This window comes from Anas platyrhynchos, chromosome 24 (genome assembly GCF_047663525.1).
Source record: "Anas platyrhynchos isolate ZD024472 breed Pekin duck chromosome 24, IASCAAS_PekinDuck_T2T, whole genome shotgun sequence".
Taxonomy (NCBI): Eukaryota; Metazoa; Chordata; class Aves; order Anseriformes; family Anatidae; genus Anas; species Anas platyrhynchos.
The window spans coordinates 3,646,289-3,659,500 of record NC_092610.1 but is presented as its reverse complement, the minus strand read 5'-3'; the positions used below and the strand labels follow the sequence as shown (position 1 = coordinate 3,659,500).

Below are 13,212 nucleotides of genomic sequence, written 5' to 3'. Positions count from 1 at the left end.
CACCGAGCGGAGCCCCCTTCCTCCCCCCCCCCCCCCAAATCGTTGCTTTGCTCACACAGGACTGCTTTGCACGAGTGGAGCAGAGCAGCTTTATTTTAGACACAAAAATACAAACAAGTGGGTAAGACAAATGCTCGTATAAACACGCCCGTGCTCGACCCGACACCGCAACACACAGGCAATGGGGTAAGGTGAGGGACGTGGTCCTGCTGCCCCGGCCCTGGGTGCTGTGCAAATCCAACATTTCCCCCACCTGAGGGCTGGCAGGCACACAGACACAAACAGGAATCACCGTTTTAAGCCACAGTCCAGTTTTGCAGGGTAACGACACGGGCATCTCTCATCCCCAAAGGGAATAACACGACCTGAGCGACACAGAAGCCATGGTTTGGGGAAGGGGCCTGAGCTGACACAGCCAGCCCAGCCACAGGGCCTGATGTGAGGCTGCGAGCAGGGGCTGAGATGAGGTTTCTGTGCTATGATCCTATTTGCAGTGCCTGGGAATTAAATCTCCTGCCTGCACCCCAAGAACATGAGCACAGTGTAGGCTGCAGAGCTGGCACTGCTCTGCCTCCTGTGCCTCCAGAGCTCCTGGCAGCCAGGACAAGTGACTTCAGGAACCAGCCTTGGCCCCCAGTTAGCTCAGGACGTGGCATCAGCAGCCTGGGGACAGACACAGCCAGAAGTGTAACGCATCAGCTGCTGGAAGCTCCCCAAGCTGTGCTGCGGGATGGCATACCCACCAATTCATCACCCCCGGTGGCCCAGCTCCAAGAACAAAACAGATTTGGTCTCAACTTTTAACTCAAAGGAATAACAACAACATTTCTCCTAAAGGTGGGGCTCAGAGCCCCAACACGAACCAACAACATCTGAGTGGGCAGAAGTTTCAGCAGCGTTTTTCCCCTGTTTTATCACTGTCTCTTAGCTTGTGAGTCAAGAGTGAGGTGGCAACCAAACCAAGTTTCACCCTCAGCACCGCAGCGTTGCCTCAGCCAACACTCAGTACTGAGAAGTTGCCACTCGGATTCAGGAGGCTGTGACAAAGTGAGCCGCAGCCCACGCTGATTTATTTAGAAATCCAATTATTTAGGAGGGGAGTGGGGAGCAACCAGAGAACCAGGGGCACTAGAACAAAGTCAGAGCCTCTCCAGGATCAGGAAGAGCTCTCAGACCCAGCTGTACAATCCTGCTGCCTCTCAGGACCGGAATGGCTTTCTCCCTAACGAGCAGAGACCCAAGCAGAGGTGTCTCCCCACTGGCCTGCAGCAGGGCCCCCCGGCAGGGGCTGTGTACATTCAAGGCTCTGCAGGATGGTTTGTGATGGCTCTGAAGGCTGCTTTCAGGAACAGCCACTCCTTGCCCTGCCAGCAGATGCATTAGGCACAGGGCAGCGCGTGGACAGGAAGTTTCTCCAGCACATTAAGGCACTTCAGCATCAATCTGCTTCCTCAGGCTGAATCATACTCACACTCAAGAGTGCCATCTCAAGGGGATAAAAGGCTTAAGGCTTCTGGGGGTAACAGGGCTTGGGGGGAGCATTTGGAGTCTTTTTGTAGTGTTGCTTTATTCCCTAACTTCTGCTGGCTACCAGAAGACTCTGGTTGCATCTACCTGAGCAAAGCAGGTCCTGTTCCACGCGTGCCTACACAAGTATCCGAGCCAGAACTGCACACAGAGCATCTGAGAAGCCTGTAGCACCTTGGTGTAATTAGCAGTGGTATAACTAGCACACCTGCCTGCCTACGAAATCCAGAATTCCCCCAAACACCCTGATAATACTCCGGTCTTACAAGTTGCACAGGATCTGCACAGAGAATTTATCAGAAAGACCAGGGCATCTGTTTCCTTTTAGTGTTGGTTTTAACTGTCACATTTGCATGTTCAGCGTTTGACATGCCTGGAAGGCTATTCAGAACTCATCTCCCAGAGTCAGAGACCACACCAGCTCCAGCAAATACAGCACAAACACATTCCACAAGATCAAAGCTACTGCAAAGCCCGACACCGAAGCCCTGAATGATTCCAGTTGGCCAGTCAGCAGCTCAACGCTTCTGGCAACAACCCCCCTGATTTCTCATGGATAAGCCACGTCTTGTACCCAAGCATAGGGATGGTAAAGTGCTGAATAGGTTTTCGGTTGCAGGAGCTCTAGTCTCCCGAGAGTTTCAAGTCTTCATTTCCTGTCTTACTTTGGGGAGAGTTCTTTACTGAGTGATGCAGTTGTCTCCCATGTCCTGAGCATATCTGTCAGATATCGCCGTCCTTAAGTCCTCCACCTCTTTGTGAAGCTGTTTTACCTCCACCAGTTTTTTCGCAAGCACATCGGGGCTCAGCAGGTCATCCTTCTCCTTGGCTGAGTACTGTGCAGCTGGGGAGTCAGAGAGAGGAGTTACCTCAGACATGCAATTCTGACCAAGGGTCATTAGCAAACGACACAGAAAAACAACGCGTGTTTGCAACAGAGGTACTACTTATCGTTTAGTTGTTATAGCACGCATCTTCACAGCGTGCTAACTACAGAAGGAAGGTTCAGAAGCCCAGGAAGATGAGAACCTTCCATGCTTTATGTGAGGTACTTAATTCTACTGCAGCACATGAGCCAAAGGGTTTGCTATGCCACCACTCCGCATACTTACATCGAATACCCAGGAGCAGGGAGAGATTGGGATCCTTGCCCTGCGCCCTCTGAGTGACAATGCTGTAGACAGACTGCAAATCCTGCAGGCAGCTGGCCAGCTCAGTGTGCAGCTCCTGGGCAAGGTGGGCTGTCTCAGCAGGCAGGGGCTGAGCTGTTAGCTCTGCCTGCCGCAGTCGTTCCTGAAGGGTCAGGTTCTTCTCAATGAGGTCCTGGTTCTGCACTGAAAGCTGAACAAGTGGCCACAGCAGATTAGTGATCACTTAGTACAGAACAAGAGCACTTCACAGCAACAGAACAACTGCTCCACGATGGGAACACTGAGGACAGGAGGAGCAGGTTTCCATATCGAGCCCTCCAGACTCTCACTAGATGAGAGAGAGCAAGTGGCAGTCCTACAGGGTGTGAGCAGTCTGCTTTCCTGGTTCAGACAGCAGCACCGCAGCGCTGCACCATCCCTGCTGAGGTGTGAAGCAGCAGAGAGCCTTTCAGGAAGTTGTGCATCAACCTCTCACCGCAAAATTGACCTTCCCTTCCCGCAAGGGCTGCCACCATGCTTAGGTTCCTTTTAGGCTTGAGACTGGGGCTCAGCCCTGCCCTTCAGCCAGCGCTGCAGTGAATTTGAGTCCTGCTCACTGCCTTGCTGCCCCCAGCTGGCTGGTTCAGTGCTCTCCAGCACAACCCGCAGCCCCAGCTGAAACTTCTTCCTATTTCAGAACAGCAAGGGACTCTTCAGAGCACTGAGAGAACAAGTGACAGAAGCAGGAGAGGCTGTGCTGTTGACTGCAAATTAAAAGCACTCCTAGAACACATAACCTACTTTTCACTCAACTGCTATGCTCAGGTACTCTACACCACTCTGACCTCTTTCACAGCAGTCCGGAGCTGCTGCAGTGCATTTTCCCTTCTCATTGCCTCCTCTTTCAGAGCTTGGCTTGTCCCCTCTTCCTGGGCCACCTGTTCTTCCAGGTTCTGGAACAGAGCACGGGAAAACAGTAAATCTAACTTGCTTTATAGCAGATTCAATTTCTAGTTGCCTCCAGTCACCTCTCACCTTTACTTTCAAAGACAACTGCTCCATCTTTTTCTGCTGTTTGTCCACAATCTGGAATCAAAAGCAGAGACATAAGAACTGGCCACACAGACTTCCAGTAATAACACCGACTTCTCCTCCAGTAGGACAGCGTCCCCACTCCTCCTCATTCCTATCCACTTACTGCTTTAATTACTGCCTCTGTTAGTAGAGGACTTAGATTCCCTGATAAAATGCACCCGATGAAAGATATATCAGCTATAAAAAGACTGGTGAAGTTGCATTCTTGTGGTTTTCCTCTTTCTCTGTATTCTGCAACTTCTCTCTAGGGTTATCCCACGAGTGCATCGTTTTCACACCAAGAACAGCTCTTAAAACTTTTCTGTTTGGAACTCCAGAAACTGCCTACTGTAACTACAGAAACTGTAACTGCCTACTAATGCTGAAGTCCGATTCATTTTTTGTGCCTAGTGACTCAGTGGAAATTAAAAAAAAAAAGTGTGGTTCCTGGTTGGGAGGGCCTGTTACCTTCTTGAGACAGTCACATTCTTTCTTCAGAGAGTCATTTTCTATCTTCTGTTGTTTGTCCCCATCCTGTGCAGGTCCTCTCTCCACATTCTTTACACACTGCTGCACCTTGTCCTGCAAGCTGAAATTAGAACACCATGGGAGAAACAGCTTTATTTGGGGTGTTTCCCTCTCTAGACAACATGAGGAAGCAAATGCTTTTCATAGCAGATGGCAGTGTCAACCTGTTTGCAGCCCAGCTTGAAGACTGCAAGAGCTGTGAAAGGGGCCCCACTCCCTGGACACAGCCCTGGGCATAACATTCAGAGACCTAACGACTGAAGGCCACAGGTCTGCTTTCCAGGAAGTTACACTGAGACCAATAACCAAGAGAGAAACTCATGTGATGAAGAGGAGTTGCTGCTTCCTTCAGCTATTTTGTTCTGCTCCCACCCTCCACTCTTGGCATGCAGAATTTGCACAGGGCTTTGGTGAGTGGTCACAATCATCATGAATCCTTGTTGACACGGTTCTGAGAGGTGGGACAATGGCTGTGCTGAATTCTCACTGTCCTTGTGCAGCTATTACTTCAGTCCTAAGATGAAGCTCATCCTAATCCTCCAGATTTTTACCTGCGCACAGTAGAAAGAAGTTCCAGTTCCTTGTGTTTTTGGGTTTCCAGCTGCACCTCTTGCTCCCTGAATGCAGCCCGGACATCTCCAAGCTCTGTTTCCAGTGCCAGCACTGTTTCTTGCAGAGCAGTACTCTTCAGCTCACATTCCTTTAGCTGCAAAGGCAATCACAACACTCTAGAGGTCTCCCAGGAATTTCACCACACAACATGCTTCAACCACACTCATGAGGCAGATTTTTTTTACTACTTGTGTGGCCATTCCTCATTGCCCTTTTTGGAGGACAAATGTTCAGAGGTGTAGACTTAAACTTAACTTGGGCAGCTACACAAGGGATTATTTGTGGATCTAGAAAAGCCGCCTGAGCAAGTATCTGAAGAGACACTCAGAAAAGTAGGAAGACAACATCACGACTTAGAGAAGGTTTTACCTTCTGATTCTGCTTCTGGTGGTCCTCAAGAGTTGGCAGATCAGCCAGGTATCGTTCCAGGGTCTCAATTCTCTGTTGCCTCTCCTTGTTTTGTTCCGATTCCTTCTGGCATTTCTTTTTAAGATTATTAATGTGTTTGTCTCTCCCCTTTATCTGCAGGGATGGTTATATACAAGATTAGTTCATATAATTTCTTGTCCATTCATTAGTCCTCTATATGTCCACTTATTTACCTGTTTGCACAGCACTCAACCTCAAAATGCAAGACCACCTTACCTCAGCAGCATCTCTCTCACTTAGAGAAAGACAGCCTTCTTCTCCGGTTAAAAGAATAGGTGCTGAAATAATTCTAACTACCGGAGGAAGGGGTTTGGCTTATAAACCAAAGTACTCTACACTGAGATCAGAAAATACCTACAATACTACATTGCCATGGAAAGCTTTCATCCACCAAGGCATTAGAATGAATTTTGGCTTCTTAAACAAAAGACATCTCAATTCTAGAGCGATGGGATCATACCCTTTCCTCCTGCTTCTTTAACTCCTCTGCATGTTTCTGCATAGTTTCCTTCAGTGTTTCCCGGATCAGCTTTGCATCCACCTCTGCAGCAGCCAGTTTTCTCTCCAATTCAATCTTTTCCTTACTGAGGGATTCAGTCTTCTCTGTGAACTGTGCTCGGAGAAACGTGTTCTCCCGTTGCAGCTCCTGTGAACGCAAGCAGCCTGTGAATTCTGTCTGTCAGAGCTAACAGTTATGAACTGGCACTAAGCAGCCAGCTTGTCTCAGAGCTGTGGCTAAGCCCTCCTAACATCCAAGCATCACTCAGCCCACCTTATACATAGCAAGAAATAACACTTGTCATAGTGCTGCCAGGCACTTGCATCACTAGCACAGCTTCTAAACAAACCTCAGTGCTTCAGGGCTTGAAATCTCTAGAGTCACAGCCACTCTCAGAGATGTCAGATAATCAGGACCACACACAAAGGGTAATTATACTCTGCATAGCCCTCCTACTCAGAAAATACCTAATGAGAAGTGGTAGGACCGGGGGATTCAATACATATTTCCCCCTGACAGCCTGTTGCACCTAACTACCTGCATTCTCAACATGTAGACATCTCCATAGGGCGCTGCGCAGCCAAGCAGGGCACTATGAACCTGCAGTTCACTTTCCCGGACCTTCTGCTCCAGCTGGGATATGTGCTGTCTTTGCCTGTAGAGAAACAAAACCAACCAAAGCAGATAATACACTGTTCTCAAACATACGCCTTCTTTTTAAAACATAAATGAGGCCACAGTAACTCTAACGCTTGATATAGTGACAAGCTCAGAGGAAAGACAGCCCTACAGCTCAGAACTAACCTGCAGAGAAGTAATCTGAAAGCTCATTTTTGACCTCTTCACAATTTACTTAAACTTTTCTTCTGTCTCTTCCCTTAAAAAAAATTCCTGCACCGCCCCCCACAGCAGCAGTCGTACATAAAACACGCAAGCCCTGCACGTCCTGGAGAATCCCGCTTGACTGTGGATCTTTGAGTGAAATGAACAGAGGACTCAAAATGAGCAAGCAGAAGAGGTATTTACAGCCCAAATGCTGAAGGCAATTTTCTTTAAAACTTTTTCAGAAAGCATACAGACATTAGCTAGAAGTGTTCCTTGCCAGCCCAAACTCACAAGGAACAAATTTTAAATAACTATCTCCAAGAGCTCCCAGAAGCTCCTCAAGGAAAGAGGTAGTAGTTTCGACATTCTACGTAACTGTGATGTAAACAAAAACCTTTATTCGTTATAAAACGTAAAATTATAACTGAAACTGCTTTATTTGAACCCTCATGGATCACCATCCCACTTCCACAAAGGGCAGGAGAGCATGTGAGAATAGCAGACTGTTCTCAAAGGTCACTGTGTTCTTTACAGAACAAGAAAGATCATTCAGGTTAAAGGGACTCGGAGACATGAACTTTCTTTGGTCTTTTCAAAACCGTCCCTTTCCAAACGGAAATATTCAAGTCCTTACGCTACACAGCAGCATCAAGCTCTCACCTGTCAATGAGGAGCTCTTTCTCCTTGAGCAGGTTTTCATTGGAGTTCAGGATATTGATCCACTGGGCTGAATCGGGAGTAGGTAGCGAAGGAGAAAACATCGCGGGGTGGTGGCAGGCACCTCCATTTTGCAACTGAAAGAGGAGACAAAACAACAAGGGAGAGGTTTATGCTCCACAGAGGTAATTGCAACATTGCTAGAGCTATTTTGCACACAGTGTGCTCATCTGCATGCCAGGACACAGCTATTTCAGTCTCTGTTGATGTCCAAGAACGAGTAACTTTGCCCAAGCACAACTGGAGATTAACAAATAATTTTAGATCACTGTGCTAGCTCACTGGAAACAATTTGTCTCCATTAGGGTACAGCTGGTAGGAGGCAATAAACAAACTTCCCCTCTAAAAAACTAACGGCAGTTTAATGCATCTTTCGAGACAATCTGCTTCCTAACTCTTAGATACAGAATAAAATTATTCCATAAATAGCTAAAAACTTCTGGAAACTGATGAGTTTTCTTTGCTGTTTCTGGTGGACGGAATATTCACCTCTTGACCCGAACTGAAGTGTTGTGCAGTGCTGCAACATAATAAAGGACTGCTCAGCATAAGCAGCACGTCAAGTGACACCTGTGATACCCCCCATGATGTAAAAACAGGTAATTAGGACACTTTTAATGCAAGATGGGGAGAAGCAGGAGACATTTTCTCTCTTGCTTCACGAGTCCAAACCAATTATTCACAACTGAAGAGAGGAAGGGTTTCAAACCAGTACATTCACACCCCGTGCCCCCTACCTGCATTTGCTCTATTTGCAACCGCACATTCTCCAGCTGTTGTTTCCAAGCACTGAGCTCGCAGACCCTCTCATGCGGATGTAGCGTGCAGGTGTCTTGCATCCATGCCCGAGATGCAGGAGTTACTGGTTTTGAAAAGAAATTGTTAGCCTGGAGTCCCGTTGGCATCAGCCTGCTGCCACTTGGCCACGTTCCGTCCTGGGTTTCGCAGGCTCCATTAGCCCCTGCAGCCTGCTTGCTCTCTGGCAGCACCTTATAATGTTCCTTCCCTGCTTCAGCTGCCCCAGGGTTTGGATTGAACTTCTGAAACCTGTGGAGAGGGTCAGTGCACAAACTATCCAGCAAGACAGACTGGTTAAGGGTGCGCTCAATGGCAGGGGTGTCAAACTTCCAAGTATCTTCTGTTCTCATGTGATCAGAAACAGGATGCCAGGATTGCTCAAAACCATTTTCCCCTGAAGTCCCGTAGAGACGCAAGAGATCCCTGGGCGGCACCTGAGATGACTTCCCGGCATTGAAGTCTCCGTTTCTCATGAGTCCTGCGTGTTCAGAAGCCGAACCTGGCAGAGCAGTTTTGGAAGCACTCTGCGAACAGCTCTGCTCTCCTGCCAAGCCCAGCTTGGAGGGTGAGGCACCCAACGTGGATGGCATAACATGGGCTGTCGGGATGGTCACTTGGGTTTTGATGGGCTGGAATGAGGAACCGTTACTGGAATTGCAGAAATCTAGGGGAAGAAGAGCAAGGCTTTAATTACAATCCTAGAAATAGTCTGCACGAGCAGCTGGACAACTTTCCTAAAGAATCTAAAAAAGCGAACATTCCCCCATACAAAAGCACAACCAAGGCACATCTGTGTTCCCCCTCACGATAGGTTTTAGCAGCCTGTTGACATTTTCCTACCACAGTAGAACCACAGGTAGAATCCACATTTAGCTCAGTACACATTGTTAACTGACTCTAGCTAGCTAATACACCAGCCACTCAAACATAATCTCAAGTTAATAAGGTTACCTTTCAACACACACAGAAACCAAGTCCCTTAAATCGAATAAAAAGGCTGAAACTTACACAGCTGAACACTGAGACCGTGATTCTGCCCTGCCCGTCCCTCAGCTCAGCGGCTCTGACTTGTAACCAAAGCTAACTGGAGACTCCACTAAGCCCATGGTGAGCTTCAAACACAGCTGAACACTACATCACCAAGAAGCTGACCTTCGAACTCCTCCAGGATGCAGCAGGAAAAGAGCTTTTTCCAGAGGCTACAGGAATGGCTCTCCAATATTGCCACAGGAAACGAGATACAGCAAACGCACCCCAACGTGAGCCTGTCCTGTCAGACAGACACCAAACCTGGCTGCGTAGGGTTATTCTTAGCAGCTCTCAGATTTCAATACAGCAACAGCAAGAGCTGAGAAAGGCAAACACCCAAACGCCTGTTTCCTCTCCTCGTCCCGACACATCGTGTATCACACTAATTTCGGGTTTCTCCCAGATACACAAGCTTGTTTTCCTCACGGGTTTGGCTTAAGGCCCATCCCCATATGATGTTTCTTTAATCCAAGGTCAGGACTGCAAGGTCACCCCCCGGGCAGCTATAACCTCAAAGCACTGCTACAAGGAGGAATAAAAGGTAACAACCTGAAGATGACTGAAACCAGGTTCTGAAGAGACCATCACCAAACCACAGGAAACTATCACGATAAAGGAACAAGAACCTTTCCTCAAAAATGAGCAGAAAACAAATCTCTTCAGACACTGCTGGGCTGTGCCCAGGAACTCCAGAGAACACTGTGCTACTGAGCAGTCCCAAGTACATTCACCTTGGCAAACAGCAGAGAGACAGTACAGTTTCCTTTTACAGCCCCTAAATTTATCCCCCAGTGTCACTATCAGGAACCCGAGTTCACTGACTAGCACGCCACGTGCGGATGCTGGAATCGCTTCCCTGAATGTGCTAAGGGTCGTCACAACAACATTTCTGAGCGATGAACTGACCTGAAAGTCAGCATGGCTCAGCCAGCTTTTGGTGCTGCAATACAGCCTAAGCTCTAAGAAACAAGGCTATTGCTCTACAATATTCAGAAGGGCGATTCCCCAAAGAAACATCACCTCCTGTGCCCTCAGCATACAACTGGGAGCTTTATTATTTTGAGAAAGGCTAGAGGAGACTCCTAAACACACCCTTTAGTAATATTTCCACAGGCCATATGTTTTTAAAAGCCTTCGTCTCACCTCATGGATATTAAGATCTGTAGCTCCCTCAAAAGACACAGGGCAGCTTGTATAAATGGGTGAAGCATCTTGCTTTAAATAACACAAGCTTCCTCACTGCTGGAAGAAGCAGTGAATCAATAGTGTTTTATGCCTCTCATGAACGAAGACAAAAATACAAGCACGAGGGAACACCAGGTCAAGCAGTGCCATTCACCATGCTTTAGCTGAGTGCAAGACTCCAGCACTCTCCAGGAAGAAGCACACAACTTCAACACTGACAGAACTTACACACAAAGGCACACTGACCTAAAGTCTCTAGAGGCAGCTATGAATGATTTGTTAAAAAAAGCACACAAGACTAAATCACCTGTACACCAGTATTAAACAGCAAGTCACTGATATGGCTCTCTAGGCAATTAAAAATGCTTATTGCAGTTAAAAGGCTAGCTTGCAGAAAAAGTGATTTCCTTAATTACTTTTCTGTATTTTAGGCAGCATATCTGTGCAGTTCAGCACTGATTTGGAAATGTCTCTAAACATCATGACAGATTCTGCTCCCTCCAACTTCTACATTCTCTGGGGTTCAGTAATACTGGGCTGTTTAATGCTTGTTGGTCTTAAGAAAAACCAAAAATCTGGGACTGTTACTGTGTGATCCCATGCTGACAATTACCTTCCGTGCTGTCTGAGCAGGAGGTCCCAATGCCCGCATCCCCGCTGTCGGCCACACTCGAGCAGCGACTGATGCGGCTCTGGAACTTCACAGACAACATCGGCGTCTTCCAGTCAGTCTCTGAGAAATGACTCTTCTGAGTGGGGCTGGGAGCTGGAGAGAAAAAGGCAGCAAAGTTTATGTATTAGCCAACAGACTGAAAAGCCTTTTACTATATCATTTAATAAGCCATGCTTAATTACCCTTACTATTGTTGCTAAAGAAATTTCTTTTGTGAGCACAAGGAGGTCAAATAATATCAACAGATATATATAAAAAAAAAAAAAAAACAATCTTGTTAAGGAAGTCAGAATCACCAGCAATAAATTATACTCCCACTGATAAGTTTGGTGATACTGCACTAAACTGACACTCTGATAATTAGGAGCAGTGTCAGCACGTGGCAATACTATTAATGGTACAGATACATTCTTGTGCTAGTTGTTAAGAACTCCTTGTGTCAGTTGTTCAGAACTCTTCCCAATTTATTGGTTATCATTCCAGGAAAGGTCCATTATCAAATGATGGTCCACCCTTGGATATCCATGCAATGATTTAACTTGGCAGGAACAGGACGTTGTCTTCTAATAAAAAGCTTTTGGTAAATAACTCTTCTCAGGGTCACGTCTCCTCAGGGAACCTGAAACAGGATCCCACAGCAGCACAGCTTTAAAGGAAAGACTGCCCTTACCCGAGGGACTGTTCTGCTGGAGCCTCAGGTCTGGGTGTTTCTCAAGAGCAGCCATCTTATCTGTTCCAGTCAACTACAAGGCAATAAATAAAAAACATCCTTTAAACGAGTACAAACCAAACCCTGCTCCCACTGACCAAGCACAGCGTACACACACACGCTGGCCACCCTTCATCCAGAGTAAAGCAGCACTGCGGATTTAATTAGTATCCCCCCAGGGCATCACTGTTTCATCTCTGCAGCAACAGAGGCAGTTCTTAAAAGCGAGCACTTACTGCAGGATTTCTTCGTGCCTGAGAACTGAGGAAAGTTCCTGTCTGCAGCATTCCCCAGGTACACAGCTGCTCAGCAGCACCTTTCAGCCGGGGCATGTGTTAAATCCATTGTAGTTATTTACAGAGCAGCAGTCACCGTGCGATCTGCACACCGGCTCTCACAGCGACTGGAAATTTCCCTTTAAAAGCCCGAAATCCAACACAGCCCGGCCCTGCCCTCGCAGGGGAGCCCCCGGCCGCGTCCCAAGATCCAGCAGCGGGCTCGGGGCCGCTCCCGCAGCCAGGGACGGGCCCGGGCCGTGAGGGGAAGGCGGCAGCGCCCGGCCTGAGGGGCTGAGGCCCTGGGGGGGGCCGGTTTCACCTCAGGGGGGGGGCCGGTGTCACCTCGGGGGGCCCCAATTCACCTCAGGGGGGCCCCAAATCACCTCACGGGGCTCCAATAAACCACACGGGCCCGGTTTCACCTCACAGAGCCCCAAATTCACCTCACGGGGCCGCGCTGCCCCCTCCGGGCCCGGCCCTCACCTGGCTCCGCGGCGGCGCCCGCGCTGCCCGCGCGCCGCGACCGTTACAGCCCCGGCGGGGGGGCGGGGCCAAAGCGCGGCGTCCTCCCTCGCAGCCTATCAAATGCGCTGGCTCCGCCCCCTCCCGTCGCTCATTGGCTGTCCCCGACGCCCATTCCCCGCCCCGCCGGCGGGTAGCGGAAGGGAAGTGCCCGCAGTGCCCACCCGTAGGGCGGGGCGCCGGCTGTGCTGCTGCGCATGCGCAGTGTTGAGGCGGAGGGGAGGCGTTGCCTAGCAACGGGGCCGCAGCCCCCCCCCCCGCCTGCCTAGGCCCTAATGACCTCCTATAGTCATTAACCCTAAAGTCATTAAAGTTAGAGAAGGAACCCTAAAATCATTACGTTTGGAGAAGGAGCCCCCTAAAGCCATTAAAGCTGGAGCTTGCCTGCTCCAACCATGCCCCCCCCCACCAGTGTCACCCACTGCAGTGTCCCCAAGTCCCCCAGCACCCGACCCTGTGGCTCCCAGCGCTGCCCAAACGCTCCTCGAGCTTCCCTTCCCCTGACCCCTTTGCCCCCCACCCGCAGCCTCACGGGTCCCACCACCTCCTCAGGACCCCCGTATCCCCACAAACCCCCCAAAAACACTGCTGGGGGCAGCTTCCCCCAGCACAACCCTTCCCCTGCTCGGCTGGGCAGGTCGGCCACCACGGCCACCCCTCGCTGGAGGGAGCTGGCC

At 49.1% G+C, this 13,212-nt stretch overlaps 1 protein-coding gene across 6 annotated transcripts; it reads right to left on the bottom strand.

The window, feature by feature from the left end:
- Positions 1-75: 75 nt before the first annotated feature.
- Positions 76-12,604, bottom strand: CEP85 (centrosomal protein 85). Of its 6 annotated transcripts, none has more exons than XM_027443855.3 (14): positions 12,497-12,604; positions 11,697-11,769; positions 10,967-11,119; positions 8,079-8,803; positions 7,285-7,418; positions 6,337-6,454; positions 5,761-5,946; positions 5,241-5,393; positions 4,811-4,965; positions 4,200-4,320; positions 3,693-3,743; positions 3,503-3,610; positions 2,640-2,868; positions 76-2,371 (listed from the first exon to the last, which is right to left on the bottom strand). In XM_027443855.3, exons 2-14 carry the CDS (start codon positions 11,749-11,751, stop codon positions 2,208-2,210), a joined length of 2,352 nt encoding a protein of 783 aa, XP_027299656.3. In that variant the 5' UTR covers positions 11,752-11,769; positions 12,497-12,604; the 3' UTR covers positions 76-2,207. The 6 variants fall into 6 exon arrangements, with proteins under 6 accessions (XP_027299656.3, XP_071883448.1, XP_005020372.4 ...); XM_072027347.1 differs by lacking the exon at positions 12,497-12,604 and adding an exon at positions 12,457-12,475; XM_005020315.6 differs by lacking the exon at positions 12,497-12,604 and adding an exon at positions 11,972-12,367.
- Positions 12,605-13,212: the final 608 nt, after the last annotated feature.

What these genes read in the sequence shown, in the direction of transcription:
- CEP85 (XM_005020315.6), bottom strand. Translation starts at nt 12,067, where the DNA reads ATGCCCCGGCTGAAAGGTGCTGCTGAGCAGCTGTGTACCTGGGGAATG. An exon ending in AGTTGTCTTTGAAAGTAAAG is followed by an intron (nt 3,611 to 3,692) that starts GTGAGAGGTGAC and finishes GCTCTGTTCCAG; the next exon opens with AACCTGGAAGAACAGGTGGC. An exon ending in CCTGCTCCTGGGTATTCGAT is followed by an intron (nt 2,372 to 2,639) that starts GTAAGTATGCGG and finishes CTGACTCCCCAG; the next exon opens with CTGCACAGTACTCAGCCAAG.